Raw genomic sequence first — 26,920 nt, 5'->3', positions numbered from 1 at the left:
AGACGAATGCCTCCTTCAAGAAGGTGGTCTTGACGTTGTTGCCTGGGCAAAACTAGACTGGACTGTGATTGTATGGTCACGATGATAGTCCTCCAAAACAGATTCAACAGAGGAATTCTTGGTATGATTAGGGTTAGAGGTCACATAATTAGTGAGCCCAATTTCATCGTCATTAGCATCTCTCTTCATTTGAGCCAGTCCATAGTCAAATTTCACTCCGCTGCTGCCAAAAATGATCTTCCTTTGAGGTTCTTGGCCTGATCTGGCGAGAGAGTGGGGTGGCCTCCCCGAGTCTCCAGTCTTTGATTTGTGCGAATGAAGGCTGGTGAATATCGTTTGTCGAGCAAGCCGAGCGAGTGGAGCAAGATGAGGCAGGCAAGCACAAACCATTGCAACTGATGGCTCGATTGTAGACCAGATGAATACGGGACCCATAAGCCAAGTGACATCAATAGAGTTTGAAAACACATGGAGATAGTAAATCCGCACTATACTGGCAACACAGGCGCTTTGAGAATTTGTTAGCTTCGTATTTCGAAGGCACAGACAGGAAACGAGGAATGGAACTAACAAGATCCCAACAGCCATAATTGCACAAATGGCAATCTTCTTCCTTGTACTCATTTGCAGTTGGATGATTCGCGGAAATGGAATTACCAGAATGATAATATCATTTATCATATTGATAATCCCCAGGGCAAGGAAAAATTTGTTCACGTCGATACATTTCCCCTCCGTGCCACTGAACTGTGTCCAGAAATGGGAGACAGGCTTACAGGCCGTGCTCATAGTGACCCAAATGACAATTGGATATGAAATTGTGAGAAATCCAGCAACTGCCAATGCCATTTTTAAGTAAATCTCCAGGGGTGAAAAGATACGTCTGTAGAAAAAGAGGATGGATATCCTGGTCCAAGTGCACGAGGAGGCGTAGAGGAAGGTATACGAGAAAAGTAGCTGAATCAGGTCGATGGTAACATTAAAATCAACACTTTCACAGGAAAATCTCCATCGATGGCAGATGGCTAAGCTTACTTTGTATAATTGCATGAGTTCCTCCAAGCTGACGGCCCAGATATGTCGTCCAGAACCGGTACCGCTCCCTAGATTCAAAAGTTTTAATCAAAGAATAAGGAATGAAGTTGAAAGAAATCGTTCTCTTACCTGCGACACTTAGACCAGTCGTAGCACCTATGCAGGCCTTTTGAAATTCCAAGGTCAATTCGCAGTGAACAAATACGCTAGAAAAGGTTGAAGAGATAACTCACCAGCGCTACTATGATTGCCCAGTCATCAGCCATGAGTGCATTCCGAAGGGTCACCCGAGCTACAAAGCGTAGAATAACAGCGACCGCAGATAAACAGAGCATTGCAATGACAGCTCCATTGTTTACGGAAACATGACTTTCCGTAAGGTCAACGCCCGCGGGGACCGGCCCGAAAACGGCAAGAATTGCTGGGTCGACTGCCATCACAATATCGGCTTGCCCGCAAGCGCAAAAGGGTATACGATGAAGTCAATAAGAGTTTTAGCGGAAAGCCATGTCGTTAACTCTAGTTTAAAATAAAAGTGCTCGCCGGAGTTCAGGCCGATCTTAATTACATTTTTTTGACAGCCGTCAGATAAGGGGGTAAGCGGGCCAGCCCACTCGTGGCCAAAATCCGCAAACTAACATGCTGCGTGCCGAATGCTGTGAAGGATCATGCAAGTTCGAAACGATCACTTTTGAATGGGCCATAAAGACATGAAGATCCTGATTGCCCCACCACAAAGGAAGCGAACTAATGCACGCCAAGCCGCCAGGGGCGCCCTGACACAACGGTTGACTACCGAGGGCCGCCATTAACTTCTATGGCCGAAAAATAGCCCCAAAGGTAACGCAGCGATCTTCTTGGAGACATAATTAGCGCTTCCTTTCGTGTCTTGCTAGAAGCCAATTCAAGAATCCCTTTGAAATTACTCCGTACCGGAGAATAAACCTAGTATGGCTAGAATCTGCTGCATAAATAATTGGAGAAATGGTACAAGATGTACTCGTACTCCGTACTCGTAGTACTATTGCCGAAAGATTATTACTATAATATTTGTACCATAATAGCCAAATCCCGAGAATAGGGCTCCACCGTGGGGCTGACAACCCGAAGACCAGATAATGGCTGAAGTCCCCCTGGAAGTCCTGGGGCCAGAGAACTGCTCAATTCTATTTCAATTCCACTCTCTCCCTACTCCATTGCAACAAATCAATTCAATCAATATGGGTTCCATCGAAACCATTTATGATACACGGGAAGTCTTCCAGCTGACTCAACTGGAGCGGATTGGACCCAAAGGTTACCTGCGTTATGTTTTTCCTTTCCATCTAGAAGCCAACTACGACGTCGATGAAGTTGCAAGAGTCCTTCAGGTCGGATATGACGCTCTTTCCCAGAGAATACCAGAAGTTGCTTGCGAGGCCGTTCCAGATACCGATACAACGCAGAAAGGAGTAATGAAATTCCAGTTAATGCAAAAGGGTAGCGGCACACGCATAGTTGTCAAGGATTTACGCAGCTCTTATCAGCCTACGTATGCGGAATTGAAGTCGAAGTCTTTTCCCGTCGCTTCTTTCGATGCCGATATATTTTGCCCAAGATCTGTGTGGCCTTCACCTGGGGAACATCTCCCCATATCTTTGATTCAGGCCAACTTCATTCAAGGGGGCTTGATACTTTCGTGGTGCATTTTGCATATGGCAGGCGATGGCACGTCCTTTCATACCTGGACTAAGGTTTGGGCAGAGGAATGCCGTCGTGCCCAGGGACTTGATATACCTCAACCTGTCGAGCTTGCGGATGCTATCTGCAAAGATCGAGAATCAGTGATGAAATCTTCGGGTCGCAACAAGGGAGATATTGAAGATCATCCAGAATGGACTCTTCTCCCATTCACGCCACCTGGAGCGCCACCTAAAATGGTGTCACCGAATCATCGGGGCCAGGTTTTCTATTTCTCCCCGGAATCATTGGAAGCTCTTAAGGCAGAGGCCTCTCCAAGCAATGCCACTGAGCCATCGGACCAAAAATGGATATCTACCAATGATGCTCTTTCCGCGCTACTCTGGCGCACTGTGATGGCGGTACAGTCACCATTGGAATCTCTGGAAGGAGACCCTGTCTCTCTATTCAATATTGCCATTGATGGAAGACTGCGAACAAGTCCCCAAATACATCCAGAGACACTGGGATGCTTCCTTGAGTATGTCGCAGTGTCGGCACCTATTCGTAACATGCTGAGCACTCCGAATATTGCCGATCTTGCGGTACAGATCCGCAAAGCTGTTCTTCGGGCAGATGATCAGTTTAGCGATGATATGGTGAGTCTTGTGGAGAAAGTTGAGGATGTCGATAGGCTGGTTCCGACTGCATTTTTGGATGTCCCTGGAATAATTGCATTTTGACCTCTTGGATCAATTTCAAAATATATGACCTGATCTGGGGACCCATATTGGGATCAATTGACGCCATCAGGACACCTCATGTTGGTTGCATCAATGGACTCCAGGTTATCTTCCCTGTTTTACCAGACGGTGGTATAGAGATTCTAGTGGGCGTTGAAGAGAGCTGTTTAGATCGGCTGCTTAATGATCCTCTTTTCACAAGATTCGGTGTCGCACGCTGAAATTGCTGGTTTCTGTACCTATCTATTGAAGAGTATTCTGGCTCAAGATATGCTAATAGAGTCATGGTAATACCCAGTCTGCATTTTTCACTTTACAGACAACGAATATTGAATGATATTGGCACCAGCAGATAGTATGCTGGGTAGCGGAGTGAGTGGGATGACACAAGCCCTTACATTAGCTAAATCGAGGAAACCAGTACAGTAACATGTATTTTGTGTAAGCACAAAAGGCTCGTTCAGACAAAAAAAGAGGAAAAGAAAACATACAACAGATATTGTATGTCGGTGGTTACCTAGCGCCCACGATTTTGTCCTAGGCGGCCCGCCGCTCTAGCGGGGCGCCCCTTCAGCCCTTCACCTGAAGGGCCGGAACTGACATACAAAAGTCGCCTTTATAAATTCCAGCAGGGAAAGATTTAACAAGGTACTAGAGTGCAGACGGGAGATAAAATGAACGGTTTTCGCTCCTCTTCACTAGGCCCTCTTTATCTCTTTACCTAGCTGCCGCTATTAATCCCTTACTCAGTCGACTCTTTGCTACTCTCTACTATAAGGAACAAAAAGAATAAGTATCTCTTAATCGATCTTAACAGTATCAACAGCAAGAAGATAGCCCGTACGGTACTACTGCAAACAGAAAGAGACTACAAGGAGACCTTAAATCTATTTAATATATAAGGTATCTGTTCCTTAGCGGCTCTGTTTCTAGCTAACGATCTAGTTTTATTAAGTTATACCTAATATCTTAAAATCCGCCGAACCTTCAAATAAGTTAAGGGTTCTTACTCTAGATAGCCCTAAACAAATACAGTTATATCAAAGAGAAGCCTACTTTAGAGACGCTGCAGAGGTTCTGTTAAGACTTCTAGGCAGGAATACAGAAATTCAGAGAATTTATCTTTACTACAGAGTATTCTGCTATACTTAAAGAGGTCTGAACTACCTTAAACCGAAAGGCAGATTTTAACTAACTCTATAGCAGTATATAAGTAGCAACTTAAGGCCTTACCTGTCTACCGCAGAGATAAAAAAGAATTTATTTTCCCTAAATAATCTGATAATAGTAATAATATAACTCTAGTATTAAGATTTACTTAAATATTATCGCTATCCTGTAGATTAATCCTAGGTCTAGCTAAGTACTGTAATACTACTCTATTACTTTACCTCTTTAAGAATAGGGGAATTGATTCCTCGATCAATTGAGTTTATGGTTACGGGAACTCTCCCGGCTTTACATGGCTTGCCGGAATATAAAACTACGAACAAACTTATGCCATGGAGTATTGCACAACTGCTCAATGAGGACTATTCAAAATGGGCCGGTGGTCAACCTTCAGTACCTACCAGTGGAACGCCTATTAGTCGGATCTTCAATCTTCAACAAGCTTGGCTCAACGGTCAACCCCATGCCATTAGTTAACACGGAAACTCATTTGAATTCGATGAAAGGAAGGGTATGTTATATCTATCGATCAGTTCAATTTTTCTTCCTGCCGTTTTATGGAAAAGATCATTCCTAACTTATGCTAGCTCTTCGCTGGATCTCAACCTATTGGGGATGATGTTTGGAGATCCCTTAGACTCCCGGATGAGGACATGGGAGACATTGCAATCAATGAATTACGAATGGTATGTCGAGTCTCATGACTTTATGTGTTTATTTGCTAACCAAAAACCTCAAATCAAGGTTATTTCTGTGTTCGAGTACTTGAACGCTGAGTTTGTTAATCGCCACCTTCTTACCACACATGGTGGCGTTCAGTACGAATTCGGTATATTCCAAACGGCCGTCAACAAAGTGTACGGACAAAGAGACTTCAACGCCCCTAGGCTGTGGAGAAACTTCATGCAGAATTTCATGTCACGTATGGCTCAATGGGTCTCAACTTGGGTTAATACGCGTATTGATGAGCTGTTGGTCACATGGCGACAGGTGCAGAATGCAGCTGCCTCGGGCTCAAATGCACACAATATAGCAACAACCTACATTACTCAGCTCGAACAGCTCAGGGAGCAAGTAAGAATAAGAGCTGTTTTCGATGCCTCGGCCTTTATTTATATGGGCGGTACCGGATCCTAGTTCTTTCGCTTTTGGGCTGACATCTGGACGGAAGGGACATCAGATTTGCGGTATGCTGAGCTCGATTTCTCAGCTCACTGTACTTGAGAGGGTCTTGTTTGAAATGCCATTATCAATGATGTACTAGTAGTATCGGTTCAAATTGCACCAAAGATAACTTGCCCTTGCGTCACAATGTGCGAATTATTTTACGAGATAATACATACTAGAAAGTTGAAGACAATGCTCTGAATTACGAGTACCGCATCGATGCCGATAGGCATGGAATCGAAACATTCTTCACTAATGGTCAGATGCACTTTACAAGATAAGAAGGCTACCCATTGTGACACATGTAATCAAACCTCGTATGGCTACGAAAGGCACTTTGAAGTAAAGGTTCTAAGCTGAAGGTCTCGGGCTATATGCGAAAACTTAAGGCAAATGAGTGCAATGGGCATTCAAGGAATTTCATTAAATAACGTGTAGTCTACTACTTGGGAAGAAAGGAAATGATATACGTGGCCGTAGAAAATCAATCTCATGCCGAGATATTGTATTATGTACACACCTTCAGACCCATACCCATACCGCAAGTCATCAATTGAATGGCCATTTAGGCTTATCAAGATGTGTAAGGCCCCAAGAGTTCATGTCAACACCCGGATACAAGTTGTTAGACTTGACATATTGAAAATCCAGCCAGAGATCCTTGAGCGAAAAACCCATAGACATGAACTCGTAGAACCGGTAGAAAATGAAGTTTATGTGGATTTTGAGTCGGCCCTCGTAACCATCTTCATCAACCTCCGACAGGGGCCAGTCGGGATCAATTGCCAATAAATATCCCCAGAAAATCTCCGAGCATTCCCCAGCTGTACCACAAGATAGTCGTGCCTCATCTGTTATCAAAAACAGGACGTTTTTGAGAACACCGGGCTTTAGGTCATCTCTCTCACGGCGATTCCGAAAGTCCCTAAGCCTTATATTAATAATGCTCACAATTTCATAGTAGATAATATCGACACTTACTGCTGCAAAAGGGTGAGTTTACTCTCTTCTGTCTCAAATGGAAGAAATTGAGCGAATTTGTGATCGTGTATCTCCTCATATCCTGGGATAAAATGAGGCATCTCAAGGACGGCGTTAAAAATTTCCATAAACTCATCCCATCCAGCAATTGACTTCTGATGATAGAAAACACAACCCCAGCTCTTATCGCCTTCTCGATCGATGATCTTTTTGACCCACTCTTGCGGCATATTTTGTGGTGGCTTTTTCTGTCGCTCTGCTTCTCTTGCCTCGAATTCCTCACTTTGTTTTCGGTAAAATATCTCATCCACAGCTTGAACCGCCTGGAGCTCATCTGCTGTCAAAATAGCCTCCTGGGCTTGTTTTCGTTTGGCAAAGAGATCAGGACGCTTTCGCGACCATTGGGACCGATTCCATTCGTCACCCATTGCACTCATTTTCTTAATACGGAACTGATCACGAACGAGACGACACTCCGGGTATGTCAGGGATTCAGCATGTGACACGGCCTTTTGCAGCAAATCTTCAAGCGAGATTCCCAGGAATTTATTGGCGTTGGTTTGCATCTCCTCTAGGGGCGGCCATTCCATCATCCGGTGTTTTTCCTCTAGCGAGATTTCCGATGGGGATTGGATTGCTTTGTCCCAGAGGGGCTCTAATTGAGCGAACTCTTCCAGTGTTTTTGACATAATCGAGGTAAATTGACTTGTGTTGAGATTCGGTTAAAAAATTCCGTCTCTCAATCTCTTGAAAGGCGTGACTGCGGGGATGCAAGGGTCTTTATAGTCATCCATATTTCAAGAATATTTGTAAATTACACCTGGGCAATACTAGTTCAATACCTGTTTTGTACGCTATTTTAGTGTCTTGGTGGGGCTCAACATACGCTAGTATAAATTATATGTATGCTGTCCGTGGACGCGAAACCCCGTAATTTACGGAAATTTTATGCAAATTATTACTCCAGGGCTGAGCCACCGCCTATGGAAAGTGCTTTGACCAGCTTTAACTTCGAATACTGAGTAATAACACTATGTGAATCAGTGGGAAAGGGTATTGGTGGTTTTATCTCATATTCAAGGACCTAACATCTCAGCTTGATAGGATATTCTTGAGTATCTCGAATCTGCGAGAAGCATGAGTTACAATCATAAGGACTGACCGGTGCCGCGGACTCATACAATGAGGCTGTATCAGAGGAGATGTGACAAGTACTGAAATATAGTCTTTTACTTATATTAAAATTGGGAAAAAATGCACCTTCCTTATCTAAATCAGTATTCTGGATCATCTTTGATGGTTCTTGATACACGAGACTGACTATTGTCATTTTCGTATTCAAGTTCAATTCATATATTGCTAGCTAAATCGATGCGGAGTGCTATTAGTAGCCAGTGTAGTTGCCTCGGTCGACATGAAGAGGCTAAAAGCAAGTGGGTATTTCAGCATCTCGTCAGCCCAGTCGGAGGGCGTAATCTAACTAGTCTGTGGAGCACTTCGTCCACTTCTCTAACAAATTTAACATGACAAACAAGAAAAAGTAAAAGCGGCCTTAAAATAGACAAAGTTCTCACGAAATTTAGACTCCGGTCTCGGAAATATACCTAATATATAGTCTACCACCGCTAGTTGTTTGCAAGGCCGATAATACAGTAAAAAGAACGAGTAAAATTTCTCGGCAGAGGAAATATAGAATTAATTAAAATTTAAAATTCTTAATCAGCAGAATCGAGTTACTAATATCTAATAGATAACTACAGGAGAAAAACATAAGATCCAGATTAATCAACCTTCTCAACAACTTACAGAAGTTTATATACCGACCTAATCTTAGGAATCTTGTCCAGCCTATAATAATTCGTCGATACTTCTATCTACTACTAGTTATTCCTACTACTATTATTTACCAGAAAAAATGTAATGGTACTAAGGAGCTGGCTAGAGACCAGTTGACCAGGTGATTGATAGAGATTGAAAGCTGTAATACATAGTAGACAATGAAACTGATTCTTGAAGAACCTTCAAAGAATCGAGTGGCAATTGCCTGTTTAATATAACAAAGAGTCCGGAGATCTATTCCGATTCGAATATGGATCGGGGTAGTATCAGTACCGTCATAACCCTATATTATCCTGTCACGGGATTCTGAGTATACAACACCTCCGACACTCAACGCCGATCTAAAGCCAAATTCTCTTTAAGTTACCTATGTATCGGGGCCTACCTAAACCCTAATATATTTAAGATTCTATAAGTATTCAGGATTCTTAATCTCTTTAAGAATTAGTCTGTATATTAACTGTCTAATCTCATCTCTACTATCCAATATCCTTGCCTAGTTATAGGTCTCTAGCCTGACAACTTAGTAACCATTACGCTCTGCCGATAATACTGTTATAAGATCCTATACTGTCTAATATTAATAAATATAAACTACTACTTCTATTACCTTCTTCTAGATCTAGTATTACTTAGGATAAACTACCGTAGTATATAAAACTAATATCTAAGTCTCTACTTTAAAATAAATATCTACCGCAACCCCTATATACGCTACAGTATATAATATCTTACTCTTCTTCTCTACTGCTAATACCGATACCTATAATAAGTCTAATACCTATACCTAATATACTAGATACTCCTACCTTTAATAAGGCTAATATATCCGAATTTCTAAAGAAGCTAGAGGAAAAGCTAGAGGATATATACTAGCGAAGTAAAATTATTTATTATATAATTATTATAGATCTACTTCTATAGTATTACTTATAAGCTATATACAGATAGGTTAAAAGTTATAAGGCCTAGAAAGAAAGAGATTAGTAAACGTTTTATAAGGACTCCCTAGATTATTACTATAACTAGGATAACGAATAATTAAGATATAATAAGCAGTACCTTAACAAACTTACTAAGGAAGATTAATCGTTAAATAATAAGATTAGGCGCTATCTTAGCGAATTTTATAAGGTCTCTACAGAGGTATTTCTGCTTAGTTATTTAAGTAATAGTAAATAAGCCGATCTGTTGATTAAAGATCTTCTTAAGAAATAGTAAGTAAAGATTCTAAAGCATTACGCTAAGAGGGTACGTTCTTGCTACAATAAAATCTCTTATAATAAGGTATATAAGCAGATCTAGACAAACCTATATATCGAGGTTAATATATATAGAAAGATAGAGAAGAAAGAAGCTAAGGCTATATTATCTTTAGAGAGATAATTATCTTTAATATCTTCTCTCTCTGTTCCTTTAGTTTCTGCTATTTAATTAGTTCCCGATAGTAATATATTATAATCTCGATATTATACTTAGCCTGGTATTTTATACTTTGTAAAGGAGATATATCGGCTACCCTAAGATATAACTATATAACGGCTATAAGGGTCTATTTCGGGTTTTATTATCTTAATTATTTTATCTGTTGATTAGTAGGATAGGGGATCGGTTCCCTGCAGAAAAAGGATACCTTATAGCCTAGATACCTTGTAGCCTAACAACCTTATAAGCTTATAGGCTTAATACTTTATTTCTTTGCTTTGGCCAAGGGACGGCTAATCTTCTAGGGAGGGTAGTATATAGTAGGGATTCCTGCTCTCAATATCAGTATCTCAGAGTTATATAATTAGGGCCTTAGCAACAAGGCTGCTGTTTAGTTCAAGGAGGATAAATAGTTTCCTTCTAGATTATTAATTCAACATGCATGTTCCCCCTTCTATTATAAAATGTTCTACTAAGGCTGCTGAGGTTGCGGTATCGGTATACTGCTTATAAAAGGTTCTGTTATTCGCTCTGGTGTTCGTTCTGTTGATTCTCTATAGCGTTACGCTTGCCTATCGTCTCCTTGCACTCTGCGAGTGTGGTGGTGTTGTTTCTTCGCAATCGACCCGTCTGCCAACGCAGACTGCCTACGAGCATTCCCATCTTACAATATATAATTAGTATATATCCCAACTATAAATAGTTTAAGAATAGATTAATAGCGTACAGCAGACAGCAGCAGCGATAAAAGCTACAACTAATTCTATTAGGACTGACCAACAAACTAATAAGATCAGACGCTGGCTTAGTCCCCTAGATCTATCTATAAACACTAACTATATAAGGAAACTTCGCTATAAAGGGACAGGTATATAGCTTTTGAAAAATTCTGTCTTCTAATTATAGTACTCAGGATTATATTAATATATATAGCTCTATAGGCTTACTAGATATAGTAAAACCGTTCTTAGTGTAGCTATACTTGATTACCTTACGAATAAAAATAATACCCTTATTCTTAGCTTCTTCTTTAACTTTAGCGATACCAGAAAGCAGACATTAGATTATATACTACGGTTACTTACTTTCTAACTTTATTAAGGTAGAATTAGCTCTACCTTTTACCTTAATTCTTTGTTTAAAGTATACCAGAATAGCATTAATCAATGTATAATAAAGGAGCTATCAGATACTGTTTTTAAGATACTCATAGCCCAGAAGAAGGTATTTATTATCCTAGACGTATTAGATAAATCAACGACAAGGAACAAGGTCCTTCTGTAGATCGAGGACCTAGCATCTAGGCTAGAGCTAGTCTATATACAGCTGCTTTATACCAGTCGACCTAAGTCTAAGTTTTAGTAACGTATTCCCTCTCTAATAGAAGAGCAAAATTACCTGCCTTTTGATAAGCAGACAGTCAACTCTAATATCTGATCTTAGGTTATAGTATAACTTACTTAACGGTGTAAATTTACAGAGAAGTCCTAATCTTAAGATCTTCTTAAAGGGATCTAAAGTAAAGTTAGGGACGTAGCAGATAGGATGTAAGATATTACTTCTTTTATCAATATATAGGTAGATTACTAATGCTTTGCTTAGGTTTAGATAGACTTTTTGTTAACTAAACAGCCTAGTATAATATCGTTATAAAGTAGCTATAGAGAAGGCCCTTATATTGTTACTGCTAGATCTAAACGAGATATACCAGCGTATAATTGTAAGTATACCGGCGGAGGAAAAGAATAACGTAATATGCCTCTTATAGTTCCTTATATACTTAAGAAGATCTCTTAAGCTAGCTAAGGCTAAAGATGTAATAGTAACGCAGATTAAAAAGAAGTTATAAGGGTTTGATATTAAATATCGACTGTTCTGTAAAACCGATGTTTTAGATTACTGTCTAGGCTTAATAATATTTATTAATACTTCTGATAAAGAGCTATATCTTACCTACTTTTCTGTTAAAGAGTACCTACTAAGTTAAGATTATTTCGAAATTACGACTAGTACTTCTATTATAAAGACGTACTGTACTTATCTTACAGATATCAACTATAACAACAATAGGATTAAGGACGATTTTCTAATAGTAAGATATACAGCGGAGCTATAGACAGACTATACTGTATTAGCTCAGGAATTTAAAAATATAGCCCTAATAACAGTTATATTCCTAGAAAAGAAATTTCAACAGTAGGCTCGTTTATATCAGCCTGATAGGATCTAGGACTATAATCCTAGTCCTCTACGCAGATCCAAGCTCTATTATACTTACTTTATTAGACTTATAGCGTCTATACAAGATCTTATTAGTAAGGGAGCAGACATTAATATATAGGGCAGTGAGTTTAGCAATACTCTCTAAGCTGCCTTACTTAAAGGCTATTAAGAGATTATTAGACTACTCTTAGATTAGGGAGCAGACATTAATGTATAGGGTGGCCAGCTTAGCAATGCTCTCTAGGCCGTCTTATTAAATAGCTATTAAGAAATTATCAAACTACTCTTAGATCAGGGAGCAGACATTAATGTATAGGACAGTAGCTATAGTAATACCCTTCAGACTACCTCTTACAGAGGCTATTAAGAGATTGTTAAACTACTCTTAGATCAGGGTACAGACATTAATGTACAGGGTAGTTTCTATAAAAATTCTCTCTAGGTTACCTTATTCAGAGGCTATCTAGAGATTTTTAAACTACTTTTAGATTACGGAGCAGATATTAATACGCAGGGTGGCGAGTATAGTACTGCTCTCTAAGCTGCCTTACTTAAAGGCTACTAAGAGATTATTAGACTACTCTTAGATTACGGAGCAGATGTCAATGCATAGGGCGGCCGATATAGTAATACTCTCTAAGCTGCCTTATTCAGAGGCTATCTAGAGATTGTCAGACTACTCTTAGATTAAGGAGCAGACATCAATACGCAGAGTGGCAAGTATGGCACTGCTCTCTAAGCTGCCTTACTTAAAGGCTATTCAGAGATTATTAAACTCCTTCAACAAAGGGGCACCATTACATCGTCTTTAAAGCGATCCTGCTCTACACTCCAGAAAATGCGGGAAATCCAGTAAAGAGACTTCAGATTATGAAATCTGAATCTTCTGATCTCTAATCATAGTGGCCAAGTCATAAAGAATAATGTGCATTCAATACGAGATTCTGAGTCTAGAGCGAAGGAAGAACAGACGAAAGGGCCCAAGCTCGGTAGAGGTAAACTCCTACGCTATTACCATCAATAAATAAGCTGTCGTAACCTCTTTTAATCAGATCTAGTATGTAGTCTAGTAGCCTATATCGTTACATGATCAAACTCAAATAATTCAGATACTGGCCTTTATAATACTGTCCATTTACCATCATATTGTTATCTGCAGAGTTTATCACTCTCATTACTTTATGTTTAGCTTATTATATTCATGAAATTCTGTAAACACTACTAGATTTGGGTCGCAGATTCTATTTAATTAAATTATATGGGAATCCTCCATGGATATAGAAGAAAACATCACCTATAACTTGTCTATGAATATCCTTCACTTCTTACCTGTGACTCTTATATACTGACAGAAAAATTGATTCTATCAGTAAATTAGTATTCTAGTTTGATAAATCAGAGTTGATAACCATTATCCTGGCGCAATGTCCATCTTAGGTCCCTTCAGAGCGTCTTATCAGTATTTTTGTGCTTTAATATATTAACCAAGACTGGTGGAAGGAGCCTGAGGACTTCTAGGTGCAGTTGATAGAGACTGAAAGACTCGAGTTGGGCCGGGACTATTCTGGCCAATTTTCCTTCCACTCAGAGATTTGTCGGTCAGATCGAAATCCCAATGCTCACAATTTACTGCAGACTTACCTAGTAGAGTATTGACAGGTGCTAGGGCTTAAGCATTCTCATACATTAGCTACTTCTGTAAATTCGCTGAAATAGGAAACCCTAGTTGCTTTATATTAACCTACAGGCAAACTAAGCCCTCAGAATAATGTCTACAACGCCTAATACTAAGCCATAACAGATTTCGTCAGAATACACTGTTGCCACAAAATGACTACTAATCTAACAGGAATGTATAGAGGAAGAAGAGGGGACCTTGACAATGATCTGGGATCAGATATTTCAAATCCTATCTTTAATTGGAGTAGAGATGCAACATAACATATCGATTCTGGCGTTTGCAGAACGTATTAATCCATAAGACTGAGCGGAAGTAGGAAAGGAGTGAGGAAGAACGACCACATTATTTACTACCTATTCATCTGTTGCTCAATAGAGCTTCACTGCGTATTTCGATATAAGGTAGCCAAACCCGGACCATGCAGTCGTGATGGTAATAAACAATAATGTATCTAGCCGCGACTTACTGCTCACCCACACCGCGGAGCAGTATAGGTGAGCAGTGAGTCACGGCTAGTCCAACTGTCAGGTGTAGACCGGAGGAAGGCAACATGGCAGGGGTATGAGTGGTGACAAAATACACGGCAGGTTTAACCGAGGGTCCACGTCATACGTACAGGGGTCTTCAGGGGGTTCAGGTGAAGGACTGAAGAGCCTGAAGGGTAAAGCGGCAAGAGCACTAAACCCAACGAATCAAAAAAATTGGTTAACACGGACATACAACAGCAGGGATTCGCATGTGGTCACCCACCATACTACTAACCTGCCGGCGTGTGGCTTAAGTACGGCTGAGCGGACGGGAAGCCCTGTTCTCCACACCCTATGGTCGTATGTACAAGACGTCGCTAATTAGGGGACTATATAGTACAATTTGAAGAGAATAAAATACGGGCGCGTTTCCTTAAGGCGCTATGGTATATTTGAAATCCTAACCGGCCGTAGATAGGACGCAAGTCACCTTCTTAAAGCTATTATGTCTGTATCAAATCGATGTGTTGATTTCAGGGTGAATTTACCGATCTCTCCGATAAGACACCCGACTTGGAGAGGACCGAAGAAGGTAACTACCCCAACAAAGCGGGGCCATTGGTGTACCCCAGGAAAAAGGAAGGGAACGTGCGTGGCTCTCTCTAGCTGCTGATAGTTGGTCCTCGCCTCATCTCTGAGAACCAAAATTGGAGTATCTTATCACAGCATCTCCATTACCGCCGGGTGGATGTGATTCTCCTCTACTTAAAGGTTGCATCTGGTTCGCCTTATTCCTCCTTTTTAGCACACAGAAGACTTATTTTTTCTTCTCTCTATTCTCAGCTCGGGATCTTTGGTTTCATCACGCAGAATGGGTAAAAAGCGCGTTCTGATCAGCTACGGCGTCGACGTTGATGCAGTCGCCGGCTGGCTCGGTTCCTATGGCGGGGAAGATTCCGCCAACGATATCAGTCGAGGTAAGAACTTGATAATCCCCCCCAAGCATTCACAAAGAGGGTGATTTCTTACCTGTCCTTTTTTCTTCTGTCTAGGAGTGTGGGCTGCCACTATAGGAACAGAAAGAATGCTCAAATTATTTGCCAAATACGACATCAAATCGACTTGGTTCATTCCCGGGCATACACTCGAGTCGTTCCCCGAGGAGATGGCCGCAGTGCGAGACGCCGGTCATGAGATCGGTTTACATGGTTATACGCACGAGAACCCAGCAGACATGACCATTGAACAACAGCGAGACGTTCTGAAAAAGACTTACAAGCTTATCACAAACTTTGCGGGCAAACCGCCACGCGGAAGTGTCGCACCATGGTACATATTTCCCCTCCAATCCCGGGCAAGAAATCCGTAAACTGACTCGGCCTCAATTAGGTGGGAAACAAGCACGGAAGGCGCCCAACTTCTGCTCGATCACAATATTGAATATGACCATAGCTTGAGCCACCATGATTGCCAAGCATACTATCTCCGCACTGGAGACTCATGGACAAAAATCGACTATTCCAAAAATGCCGAGGAGTGGATGAAGCCAATGGTCATGGGCCAAACCACTGGATTAGTGGAGATTCCGGGCAATTGGTACCTGGATGATCTTCCCCCCATGATGTTTATCAAGGCAGCGGCCAATAGCCACGGGTTCGTGAACCCACGCGACGTTGAGGACCTCTGGCGCGACCAGTTTGATTATTTCTACCGGGAATATGATGAATTTATTTTCCCGATCTCTATCCACCCTGATGTTTCAGGCCGGCCTCAGGTTATTCTCATGCACGAGAGGTGAATTCCACCCCCCTTCTTAGCCAGACTATGGAGACTAATAATTCCCAAGGCTGATCGATTATTTCAAATCCCACGACGGAGTTGAGTTTGTGACGATGGAGGAAATTTGTGATGACTTCAAGGCTAAAAATCGTCCTCCTCCGGGGGCGGCTCTTCCTAGAACCGCCAAATAGTAGATATCCAAGTTTTCAATATGCATACGATGTACGCGCTACCTATTTGATTCTTTTACAGCATTCTAGGAAGTTTTTGCGATGTTTTTTGTGGTTTATCGTAGCCGGATATACAAGCCCGAAAACGCCACATGTCTAGGTGAGCATTTAGACGTGGCATGTAGCCGAGCGGCAATTTTACCCGCCAAATCAAGATCAAAATAGGCTGCATGGCAGATTGGTATAAAAAAGAGCCCAGAATCCACCGGATAGTCATCTGTGGGGTAACTGGGGAAGCAGACCGGATCTAGCTGACTCATTGACCACTGTATAGCTTCTGCTTTCGGCAATATGCCTCCAACTCTTTCGCCTCCAACTCCTCTACAGCCTACATCACATCCCACCACACAACCCCCCCAGGGGCTGAATTTGGTTGTCACGCCTTGGCTTGGAATATCTTTTTTCATGTGTGATTGGAGAGGTGGAGGGTGTGTAAGCTATGCCGCCACGAAGGAAAGCGAACTGCTGCGAACAGTGTGGCCGTTCGTTCAGAAGAAAGGAGCATCTTGATCGCCATCGACGCACTCGTAAGGCTGCTCCCTCTTGACCGGCCACAGGCGCTATTACTCACTCAGGACCTGACGTTGGAACTAGATACGCAAGAAAAACCGTACGGCTGTGACTGCGGCTCAAGCTTCACCCGCCGTGATCTGCTCTCACGCCATGTCAAACTGCACCATCCAAGCCCACCTTTGCTAGAAGATTTTGAAATCGCACAGCGATCGCTCGGCCCTAATTCTTCGTCTATCCGACGCAATGCTACCGGAACACGAGATATTTTCGTATTCTACTCGCCTTCCCATTTACAGGCCTCACAAGAAATCAATGACATAGAAGCTCCTGCTGTAGACGCCATTTCACCACGCCAAATATTCGGCCACACGCCAATCTCAACATTAATCACCCCGGAAACTGAAAATAGCCCTCTCCGGGGCAGAACAAATGACAATGATCTGCAATCTGAAATCCATGCTCTACGTCAGTTAGCGATAGGGACCTGTCTGCAATAGGTCAATATCTAACTCTCGCCAGATGAAATATCAGACCCGTCCCGGGAGGAATTTTATCCTTTCGATGAATTTGCCAACTTTTTGTGGCTTTTAGGATTTCCCGGAGAGTGGAGCTCATCTAGCATGGAAATCGCCAGTGACTTAACCTCGGGCGAAAGAAATAACAGCGATCTGGTGACAAACCTCGAAACAAATTTGAAGGAGGGCGACGATTCTCCTTTTCAACACTGGCTTCCGAGTGTCCCGAAAAAGGAGCAAAGCCTCCACTCATATCAGGACATGGGTATGTTCCTCCTTTTTTACCATACACACAGTTGTAGCTCACCTGTCAAAATTTCCAGCTTCCCGCCAATTCCATGAGCAGGACGGATTTCTCTGGGTAGATGAGGCTCAACGCGAACAAATCCAAGGCTCGCTGGAGGAACACCGGGCCATCACACCCGGCTTTATAATTCCCTCCAGGCACACGTTGTCCCGGTATCTGGCTGCGTTCTTCGAAGGATTTCATTCTCACTTACTGTTCATCCACTTGCCGACATTTCGACTCGCCGATCATCCTCTGGAGTTAGTTTTGGCCATAATGTCTGCAGGGGCACAATATCGGTTTGAGCATCAAAATTCAAGGAAGTTCTTCACAGCTGCCAAAGCTATTATGTCACAGAAACATCATTTGCATGATGTGGCTGGGGCCTTTTCGTCGATCGGAAAAGGTTCCACTGATGCACCTAGCGACGTGATCAGCGTGGATGATGAGTTGAATGTCATACGCTGCCTGCTCATCCTAATGGGTGTTGGGACTTGGCAAGACACTACGATGCTCAAAGAAGCGTTGCACCTTCGGAGCCTGCTGGTAGGAATTCTACGGCGATCGGGTCTACAAGAAATCAACCAACCTTCGATCACTGACCACACGGACTGGCTGCGTTGGGTGAAGAATGAATCCATTCGGCGAACCAAATTGGCCGCCTTTTCGTTTGTTGACATGTATAGCATTGCTTACAACAATTATCCTCCCATTCGAAATCATGAGGTCAAACTGCGTTTACCATGCCAGACGAGATTGTGGAATGCTTTGAATGCGAAGGACTGGTTGGAAGCCTACGAAATCGCTGGTACGGATCAGCTTTTCTACCAAGATGCTTTGTCTCGTTTGTTGCAGGATTCGGCTTCTGCACCAGTTCTCAGCCCCGTGCCCTCTCCATTAGGAAACTATTATCTTCTCCATGGCTTGATTCAACGCATCCACATTATTCGTGAATTAGGACTAGATATTGGTGATGACTGCACGGAATTTCCGGAGGTCGAGTCAAACAGGCTCGAGTAAGTGACTTCCCCTCGTGGCTTTTTTCTCCCAAAGCTTTCTTAGTGATTGTATCTCTTGAGGAGTTCACTTTTCAGAATTTCTCAACTAACTGCAAGACCCTCTAACATATCATCATAGGCACGCTTTACGCTCTTGGACCACAATGTGGCAACAAGCCCCGGAGTCCAATATTGATCCCGCCAACGAAAATGGCCCGGTGCCATTCACATCGAGCTCGATGCTTTGCTTAGCTTACTCGCGTCTCAACTTGAATCTGGGTCCTTTCAGACAGCTGGAAACACGAGATCCATCTATTATCGCCGAGGCACTAGGCAGATCCCCACCCTGAGAAACAGCGGAAGTATCATCCCTGCGCTTATATACGCTATACATTCTTTCAGCATTCCAGTTCGCCTGGGTCTGGACTACGTAGCTCGGAGCCAAGCATTTTTCTGGAGCGTTCGCCACGCGTTGTCAAGCTTTGAGTGCTTGGTACTACTCAGCAAGTGGCTATTCCAACTGGCGGTCACTAGAGAGCCCAATCTAAATGGTAAGTTCCATTTCCAGTGCTCACTCATACTACTCGTGACGTAAACTTGTGACACTATTCAAATTACCTATTTTAGCGAAGGAAATACGTGTCCTACGCTGGACATCACTGGTAGTTGAGGAAGCATATGACTCAATAGATTTCGAAGAATCACCAATAACGCGACACAGCGGCCCTGGGGAGTTAGGGCTAGGGGTTCTTGCGATTTGGTCTCGTTTCTTTCAAAACAATACCCAGTGGCATTTTATAAATATCCTTGGCCAGAGCTTATCATTGTACGCCGGGATTATGGCAGCTAAGCTTAACGAAGGGCCATCGGAGGGCTTTGCAATCAGGATGCCTGAAATGTCTATTGAGTGGGCTATCATAAACCATTCTTCTCAGGCATCCAACTATTGAAGGGCAATTGATCAACTATCTCCTGCCTACTTAGGCTAAGAAGTGCTGAAGATATTCAAGTACTTTCGAAGGATCCTGCTGATATACTTCCTCAACTTCTTTAGTCTTTGAATTTGATGTACGAGTATTTTAAATATGCCTGTAGAGTACTTGTTCAGCCTAATCCCGTATTTTGGAGTCGGGTGGGGAAGACATGGAGAAAGCCCTGCAGGTTGGTAGTATTTTGAACAAGACATCCATCACAGCTAAGTAATGGTAAATCGAAGGCCTAAAACGCATATTTTCGAGTGTTAGACACACATACATTCGAGTATTTTTAAATAATGGATATTTTATTCTCGAGTTCAAAATTGAATTGTCTTCAAGTTACCATGGTATGATGCACTGCGCGGCTTGCCCGTCAGATATGGTCAAACGGTAATAAGTCAATTGAGCGATAATAAATCTTGCCCAGTACTCGGCTTTCCCAGTATATTAAAATATCTCCAAACCTCCCAAGAGATGTACAACGTTTTAAAATACCCCATTTCCATCAGAAGCGATATTAAGGTTGCTTCGGTTCCTAACCCATCTTTTCGTTTCGGTTCCGGCGCTGTCGGTAGCATTCCGCTCACTGCCCTCTGCAATTATTTTTGATATTTTCTTTCAATGTCTATCCCAACTTCCCCCATAATTATCATGGCTCAATTCAGCCCGGAGCTGCTTGCCAAAAGCACGACCGAGACAATGTATACGAACTGTCTTTCCGGATTCCCGGACTCATGACATCAGCACAGACCAAAACAAAACTAGCTAGCCACTCGCATCATCAAGACATAAGAACTCATTCGACAGTCTTTTGCGCCAGTCGTAATTTCTTGGCATTCCTGATTAGACCCGATGCAAACGGATAACACCCTGCGCCATGTAGTGTCTGCTGACCCGTGACTTCATGAGTGGTTCATCCTAAAGAGGAATGTATGGCTCGGGGCTGGCCGAGACTCGGGAACACTATCACATAAATCGAAGGCGGCACCTAGATGTCTAGATTGATTTGTCTAGAAGTTCACGCCATCATTTGGGTTGGAAGATTTGAAAAATTGAATGGGTGCCCAGGTGATTTGTGGCACATACCCGGCAGCCTGCAACTCGATCGATCCAGAGAAGTTCTAGACTACCAGGCCCTGACTTCAGATTTGGCCGGCTCAAATCAAATACACAAGTTAACCCTTGTTATTATCTTAGCTGGTATGTATGAAAGTGCGAGAACGGCCAAAAGCGTTCCATATGTCCAAAATTAAGGTTGAGTGTTGAATCACTACCAGTAAAGATTAGAAAGTGACTCGGAATTCAAAGTTGGAACTCTGCCATCAATTAAGGTATAAAGTCCGGGTATATTCATCGAAGAAGGCCACCAAATATTCATTCCAACTCACTTTTATCCAATACCTTGACCTTTCAACTTTTACAATAACCCATTTCAAGTCACGGACCCTTCAACATGAACGGAACACAAAATCTTGGCATTCGCTCTGATGGTGCGGATACCTACCTATATGGCGAATGCAGATTCAATCAGGACCCATGGGCCTACAGAAGAAGCGAAATACGTTTGGATGATGTCCTTGGAGACGAACATGTAGGCGCTTTTCATGAGCCCACATATAAGATCTAATACTAACACAACACCAGGGCTTTTTCAAATGGGGTGGGCATGATTTTACCGAGAGAGCATTGGATGTGCGTTTTGGTATTGAAGGCCAGCAGAGTGTGCCTGTGCTACGCGCTCAGCTTCGTGGAGATTTCGGGAATGATTATGCTGCGAGAGATGTGAATCTAGCCGAGCATATCTATAACTCTGGGGGCAATCTACAGTATCGGTGAGTGCCTTTTCAAATATTTTCCCTTCTACCTGGACAACTAACAATACGCAGACCTTGATTTCGAGGTTTATGGGCACAAGCATACGAGATCAATATCAAACTAGTTCCAATTTTATTCTTCAGTCTATTGAAAAAGTTTCGATTTTGCTTCATTTATTGCAGGTTCGATAGTGAAAATTGACTTAATAATCTACTGCCCTCCAAGCAAGTACAATAATAATGTGAATCAGTATTGATTCAATTTCTAAACGAAGTGTTAGTCACACTGAAAATTTCATGTGAATTTCTTTCCACACTAGTAGTCTAGCGGACCAAGGCGAAAGATCTTACTGGGGAAAGCGACACATGTCACTGAAATTTTTGTAAGGAAAGGAATACTCGAATGTACAGTTCAGAAACGGCTCATTCACCAGCTCCGCTATTCAGGCAATACTTAAGACTTCAGGATCTACCCAGAGAGTCCGGTACATGTAAGCTTAATTGCCTATGTAGTTTGGGCAAGTCTAGAACAACAAAAGCGCAGAGACCGGTTCCATTTCAGGATGTCCCAAGGTATGGGCCGAACCTTACCGGGTGCTTCCCATACCACCGAGGATAAAAGCCTTGGAAACGATGGGCGGGGAGGACTCGCGCAGATACCTACAAATTATTCCTAAGTTCTCTTGTTTTCAAGACCAAAATCTGACTCCTGATAGGTGCCATGTCTGAGCCTCATCAGTCTTCATCACAAACCTCCGAGGAAGACCAGCATGTCTACCAAGCATACATGGCCGCGACATCCAACTTACGAAAAAAGCTGGTCCAAGAAAAAAAGCATCTGAAACTGCAATATAGGATTAGCGCCTTTGCTTTCAATCTCCTCACAATGGTGCAAGTGATTATTGGCGCAGTCATTACAGCACTGGGACCCTCGGCTGCTGACCACATGGTGGCAATAACAGTCCTTGGAGCTATCAACACGTCGTGCGCTGGACTTCTGGCCCTTCTCAAGGGGAGAGGCCTACCACAGCGGCTTAGGGGAGGCATGATGGAAATTTCCAAAGTTCTGGACTTCATCCAAGATACATCAGTATTGTTGAGATATGATAAAAGCCGCGTCCCCGAGAACGGAATCGGTCCTTTACTAGAAGAGACTTTTCAGAGATATGCTTCTGCCGAGCAACTAATTGAAGGCAACCAACCGGATACGTTTGCTTCTGGGATCAAACCTGCCGTCAACACCAACGCGACGGATGCAGAAGATGATCAAGGTGAGGGACCAGCCACCAACAAGACGAATGGGAAAGGCCCTCAAGTGGATGAAGAAATGGGATTTTTGGGTGGGAGTCGACGTACATGATGTACTTTACCAGGTCTATGAACTGATGTGTGTATTTCATTAGTCAATTGCCCACTAGTCCAATAAATGCCGCGCTAAAAGCAATTCACTCGGTCTTCTAATCTGAATTGCTACTTACATGGTCGAGAACAAAGCAAACGCATTAGGATCAAAGTCGACAGAAAGAAGATTAACTTAGGCTTGCCTACGTAGATTAATGGCGAGGTTAAACAAAGGCAGATGGTTCTGAGACCCATGGACGTCATTCTCCATGAATCCCCCTGAAGCATTCGGCTTCCCATTTCTGCTTCTGGGAATGGTCGCTTTGAATGCAAGCGCTTGATCAAAAAAGCCACACCACACAATGCTATCAACAGAGATATCGTAGAGCTCTGCGATCTTCGCTGGTGTGAGGACCCCGGTCTCTTTAATCTGCTCATAGACTGCCGCATTATCGAACATAACGTCTAGGGTAATTTCGAACGGTCCGGCGTTCTTGGAGCGAACTACTTTGGCGATCTCTCCGAGACTAAATGTACCTGCCATCGGCACGAGTGGCTTGGGATTTGAAGAATCGGTAGTAGTAGGATGAATATGATTCGCACCACAAGCGTCGTCGCTCGCTGGGTGGAGAGACTTTTGACGATCAATTCGGGGACCAGTACCTAAAAGAAGCATTTCCCATCGTGTGAGGCGCTTCAATGCATTGCTCTGCCCTCGCTGGCCAGCGGCGTCCTGACCGACCGTTGTCGCCTCTTCCTCCCCTTCCTCCCCTTCCTCCATCTCTACCAAGTGATATATCGAGAACTCGGCGCAAGCTCCCATCTCGACCTCCAGCTTCCCACCTATTCCCATGCCGAAATTTCCGCTGTTTGCTTTCTGCCCTTCGTACGGTGCATGGACACAAGCGACACGGGCGGATGATGTAACGCTATTTGCTAGAGCTTGGGTCTCAGCAAGTGCCTCTCCGACAATAAAAACATCTCCTGTTGAGGTCCTTTCGTTCCCGTCGAGATCAAAACCGTACACGTGGAAATCAACCTCCCACTTTTCCCGAGTATGCGCATGCTTCTGTTTGACGTAGGCCTTTGCACGGTCAAGTAGCGAGGGTAACTGCCGGATGAGAATGGGGTCACAGAAAGAACCCATGAAAATTCCTCGGTAACCAACCACCCTCGCCGCTTCGAATTTGATTGTATAGGGAAGGCCTTGGCTCTTGGACCAAACAAATTCGGAGCCGAAAGTTCGCACACTGATACCATCAGAAAGCGATGTGTACGTGGCGGTGTTGAGATCAAGATATCCCCCAGGTCCATGCAATATATCAGGTCTAGACTTCTCGTACAGAGCATGCGCTGCCACACTGGTAGGGGTACATCGCGATTCTGCGGCCAGCGGTCGAATGTCAAAGGACCCATCAGCGTACACAGTGACCATTGAGCTCGCACTTTTTGGGTAGCGCATGCTCCCCCACATTCCATGAGCTTTCCCATATGTGTAAATCCACCAAGTACTATTGGGTTCAGACTATACAAATCGCCGGTCGACTCACGGAGTGCATTGAAGGCGCAGAATGCGACGTAGGGGCTCGGGTCATATGCTCTTCCCGCGATGAGGATGTCGAAGTCAGGGTGGGCTTTCATGGCTTGCACGAATGGCTCGGGTCCAATCTGTCCGACAATGCAGGGCGATTGCATGATGTCTTGTTCGGTTAATTTAGGGACACATTTCCCGCACCCAGTGATTTTTCCGGCTGCCAGCTTTTCGAGTAGTAGTTCATGCCGAGCTCCGCTGTAGATTGCGAGTGTTTTCAAAGATCTAGCAACCCTTTAGAAATCGAGAAGTTAGGTAGATGAAGCAAAAGCGTGAAGCACGGATTCCCTTCCATACTCGAGAGCAGATAGAATAGTTCTCACCCTTGATCGGGCGCATCCAGAATCTCCCGGATAATATCAAGAAACTCCTTGACATGCGCATCACTCCCATCTCCACCTGCAGAGCTTATAAGCAGCGGAACACGGTATTTCTTGACGGCGCAAATCAGCTGCCGCAAGTCTCGTTGGTAGACTGATCGTGGGCAGGTCATTGAACCTAAGGCCAACTTTGCAGGACCTGAATCAGTTGAACCAGAATCGAGAATAATCGCGGTCGGGGAGCCAGATCGCAAAGCTATCTCAAGACCATTCTCCAGATCTGAGGTGCTGAAGCCGTAACCCAGCATGCCGATGGGTGTGACAATGTGGCATAGTGGCTCACGTATTGCCATCTGGTCGAGATTCAAGGACATGCGGTCGCGAACGTCGAATGCGCGGTAAATTTCGAAACTAGTTTCTTGGTGAGTTAGTCGTTCGCTATTTTTCGCTTTTTGTTCCCTCGTGCATGATTCATACTTATAGAAATGCTGCTGGGAAAAATGTAGCCGAAACTTCGGCCCGGTAAGCGAAATTCGCTCCATCAGCCGAATTCGCTCTTGGGGCAGCTAATCAGCTCCGAAATCCGACATTGCTGCGGGGTCTGCGAGTATGCTATCCAGATTTCCTAGCCACGTATTCCATTCTATTAGATCATCCTCAAACAAGTTTGGTTCAAGGTCAGTCGGAAACTCCGACAGCTCGGGTGCCCAGGCTTCTGTAGCTTGCGAGAAGGGAGAGAAAAGCTTGCTGCGTAACCGACCCGCCATCCACATTCCACTGGTGATCATGCTTGTCGGAGGCGTTGCATTGGCGGTTGGCTGTATCTCCGACGACAAATCGGATCCTTGAACGTGGCGAGAGAGCAGGTCAATCACTCTCGCAACGCGTCCCGCTTCATCTCTGGGTTCCCGCGACCAGCTCACAAGTGTTTCGTAGACCTTCTTGATGTGATTCCGTGCTAAACTTTTGTCTTCCGCAGACATTTCTTTATCAATAGCCAGAACGTTAATCAAATACATGCCGGCCATGATCAATATTTGGAAGTAATACTTTGGAAAGAACACGTCGATTGGTTCTGTAGAACTTGCCGACATATTTGCACTTGCATTCGATGAGTGGCCAAAAATGTTCGCGATTTCGATTGCCGTGTGGAACCCCATATGCCAGATGGCCTTTGATATGCTGCTGGTCTTCCGGTTTTGCCCATCCAATGACATTTGGGATAGTAGAGGTAGAGAATATAAACGAAGGCGAGCCGCGAGACATCCGAGCTTAATCTTTGAGTGGATTTGATCTGGCATGCGAGCTTCTATTGAAGCTAGATCCCTTTCCAGTAGCTCGATTAAAGATCTTTGGGCTGAGGTTGCGGACGGATTGTTAAGGAGTGTGGCTGCCCTGGTCGTAAATTCCTGGATATCTAGAAGGGTTAAGAACTCGTTGGGCAAGCTAGATTGAACTGCATGCCTAATTTTGGGCATACTCTGCGAAACCATTCCCATCGGAGGTTGTAGAGCAAGAGCTGCAGAAAGTCTAAGGATGATCAGCATGTGATCGGCAAAATGCAATCGAGTGTGGGAAGCGTACTCGGTGCTCACTGCAAAACAACCCAGCCAGGTCTTTTGTCGCACGCTCTCGACGATCAACAAGTGATTTGAACCGGGCCAGTTTGTTTGGGAATCAACGGATGTCAGTTTCAAATTGGCAGCAATAGCCAATCCAATGTACTCCCAGCTTGGGTCATCCTGCTGCTTGGCGACCGGGAACGGCCAAAGACATAAAATCAACAGAGCCTGGACTGTATATATACAGCGGATAGAACTGACTAAATATTCCGAGAGGAGGTGTTTGACTGGTACCTGAAGGGGTCCAAAGTAGCTCGAATATCGGGGGTGCTTGCTTGCTGATGTTATGACAATTGTCCAAAATAGAAGCCGATTGTCACTCCATATTGAGTCAATCGACTCTGTGAGGTCGAGAATGGGCAGATGATGCAGATAGTGAGCGGCGAAACTTAGGAAAGCGTCAATGTTCCATATCATGGACATATTGTCATTCAGGAGCCGGAACTTACTGCTCAAAGAGTGACAGGATTGTACCTTCGTCAAGGCGAACACCTTCGATTTCCCTCGTTGTGGGTAACTGCAAGTTCATTTTTTCGATGACCGA

General features: G+C 43.5%; 12 protein-coding genes across 12 annotated transcripts; 7 read left to right on the top strand and 5 right to left on the bottom strand.

The window, feature by feature from the left end:
• Nucleotides 1-15: 15 nt before the first annotated feature.
• Nucleotides 16-1,472, bottom strand: N7509_001250 (uncharacterized protein; the record flags this gene model as incomplete). The annotated part of the gene is made up of 3 exons (XM_056625887.1): nucleotides 16-1,103; nucleotides 1,165-1,201; nucleotides 1,269-1,472. 3 exons carry the CDS (start codon nucleotides 1,470-1,472, stop codon nucleotides 16-18), a joined length of 1,329 nt encoding a protein of 442 aa, XP_056494469.1.
• A 783-nt stretch (nucleotides 1,473-2,255) lies between these two features.
• On the top strand, nucleotides 2,256-3,437 carry N7509_001249 (uncharacterized protein; the record flags this gene model as incomplete). Its single annotated transcript, XM_056625886.1, has 1 exon — nucleotides 2,256-3,437. One exon carries the CDS (start codon nucleotides 2,256-2,258, stop codon nucleotides 3,435-3,437), a length of 1,182 nt encoding a protein of 393 aa, XP_056494468.1.
• Nucleotides 3,438-4,962: 1,525 nt separating this feature from the next.
• Nucleotides 4,963-5,744, top strand: N7509_001248 (uncharacterized protein; the record flags this gene model as incomplete). The annotated part of the gene is made up of 3 exons (XM_056625885.1): nucleotides 4,963-5,118; nucleotides 5,195-5,293; nucleotides 5,352-5,744. The coding sequence occupies 3 exons, from the start codon at nucleotides 4,963-4,965 to the stop codon at nucleotides 5,742-5,744; spliced, it is 648 nt and encodes a 215-aa protein (XP_056494467.1).
• A 579-nt stretch (nucleotides 5,745-6,323) lies between these two features.
• N7509_001247 (uncharacterized protein) lies at nucleotides 6,324-7,444 on the bottom strand (the record flags this gene model as incomplete). The annotated part of the gene is made up of 2 exons (XM_056625884.1): nucleotides 6,324-6,699; nucleotides 6,756-7,444. 2 exons carry the CDS (start codon nucleotides 7,442-7,444, stop codon nucleotides 6,324-6,326), a joined length of 1,065 nt encoding a protein of 354 aa, XP_056494466.1.
• Nucleotides 7,445-10,961: 3,517 nt separating this feature from the next.
• N7509_001246 (Pfs NACHT and ankyrin domain protein) lies at nucleotides 10,962-11,768 on the top strand (the record flags this gene model as incomplete). Its single annotated transcript, XM_056625883.1, has 4 exons — nucleotides 10,962-11,095; nucleotides 11,126-11,291; nucleotides 11,470-11,543; nucleotides 11,684-11,768. Coding segments are annotated over 4 exons (459 nt in total), but the record flags the coding sequence as incomplete, so codon positions are not given.
• Nucleotides 11,769-15,261: 3,493 nt separating this feature from the next.
• On the top strand, nucleotides 15,262-16,360 carry N7509_001245 (polysaccharide deacetylase family protein; the record flags this gene model as incomplete). The annotated part of the gene is made up of 4 exons (XM_056625882.1): nucleotides 15,262-15,367; nucleotides 15,443-15,719; nucleotides 15,780-16,184; nucleotides 16,237-16,360. The coding sequence occupies 4 exons, from the start codon at nucleotides 15,262-15,264 to the stop codon at nucleotides 16,358-16,360; spliced, it is 912 nt and encodes a 303-aa protein (XP_056494464.1).
• A 458-nt stretch (nucleotides 16,361-16,818) lies between these two features.
• On the top strand, nucleotides 16,819-19,661 carry N7509_001244 (uncharacterized protein; the record flags this gene model as incomplete). Its single annotated transcript, XM_056625881.1, is given in 6 exon segments — nucleotides 16,819-17,377; nucleotides 17,432-17,692; nucleotides 17,751-18,729; nucleotides 18,851-18,929; nucleotides 18,947-19,262; nucleotides 19,339-19,661. Coding segments are annotated over 6 exon segments (2,517 nt in total), but the record flags the coding sequence as incomplete, so codon positions are not given.
• A 1,480-nt stretch (nucleotides 19,662-21,141) lies between these two features.
• On the top strand, nucleotides 21,142-21,524 carry N7509_001243 (CVNH domain-containing protein; the record flags this gene model as incomplete). The annotated part of the gene is made up of 2 exons (XM_056625880.1): nucleotides 21,142-21,279; nucleotides 21,333-21,524. 2 exons carry the CDS (start codon nucleotides 21,142-21,144, stop codon nucleotides 21,522-21,524), a joined length of 330 nt encoding a protein of 109 aa, XP_056494462.1.
• Nucleotides 21,525-22,223: 699 nt separating this feature from the next.
• Nucleotides 22,224-22,862, top strand: N7509_001242 (uncharacterized protein; the record flags this gene model as incomplete). The annotated part of the gene is made up of 1 exon (XM_056625879.1): nucleotides 22,224-22,862. One exon carries the CDS (start codon nucleotides 22,224-22,226, stop codon nucleotides 22,860-22,862), a length of 639 nt encoding a protein of 212 aa, XP_056494461.1.
• A 174-nt stretch (nucleotides 22,863-23,036) lies between these two features.
• N7509_001241 (DUF4387 domain-containing protein) lies at nucleotides 23,037-24,278 on the bottom strand (the record flags this gene model as incomplete). Its single annotated transcript, XM_056625878.1, has 1 exon — nucleotides 23,037-24,278. The coding sequence occupies one exon, from the start codon at nucleotides 24,276-24,278 to the stop codon at nucleotides 23,037-23,039; it is 1,242 nt and encodes a 413-aa protein (XP_056494460.1).
• Nucleotides 24,279-24,753: 475 nt separating this feature from the next.
• N7509_001240 (uncharacterized protein) lies at nucleotides 24,754-25,128 on the bottom strand (the record flags this gene model as incomplete). The annotated part of the gene is made up of 1 exon (XM_056625877.1): nucleotides 24,754-25,128. One exon carries the CDS (start codon nucleotides 25,126-25,128, stop codon nucleotides 24,754-24,756), a length of 375 nt encoding a protein of 124 aa, XP_056494459.1.
• A 192-nt stretch (nucleotides 25,129-25,320) lies between these two features.
• On the bottom strand, nucleotides 25,321-26,799 carry N7509_001239 (fungal specific transcription factor domain-containing protein; the record flags this gene model as incomplete). Its single annotated transcript, XM_056625876.1, has 1 exon — nucleotides 25,321-26,799. The coding sequence occupies one exon, from the start codon at nucleotides 26,797-26,799 to the stop codon at nucleotides 25,321-25,323; it is 1,479 nt and encodes a 492-aa protein (XP_056494458.1).
• Nucleotides 26,800-26,920: the final 121 nt, after the last annotated feature.

This window comes from Penicillium cosmopolitanum (assembly GCF_028827165.1).
Source record: "Penicillium cosmopolitanum strain IBT 29677 chromosome Unknown utg000003l:1.0-3747932.0:1.0-3751027.0, whole genome shotgun sequence".
Lineage (NCBI taxonomy): Eukaryota > Fungi > Ascomycota > Eurotiomycetes > Eurotiales > Aspergillaceae > Penicillium > Penicillium cosmopolitanum.
Note: the sequence above shows the minus strand (reverse complement) of the source record. Positions and strands in the feature narration are given on the sequence as shown.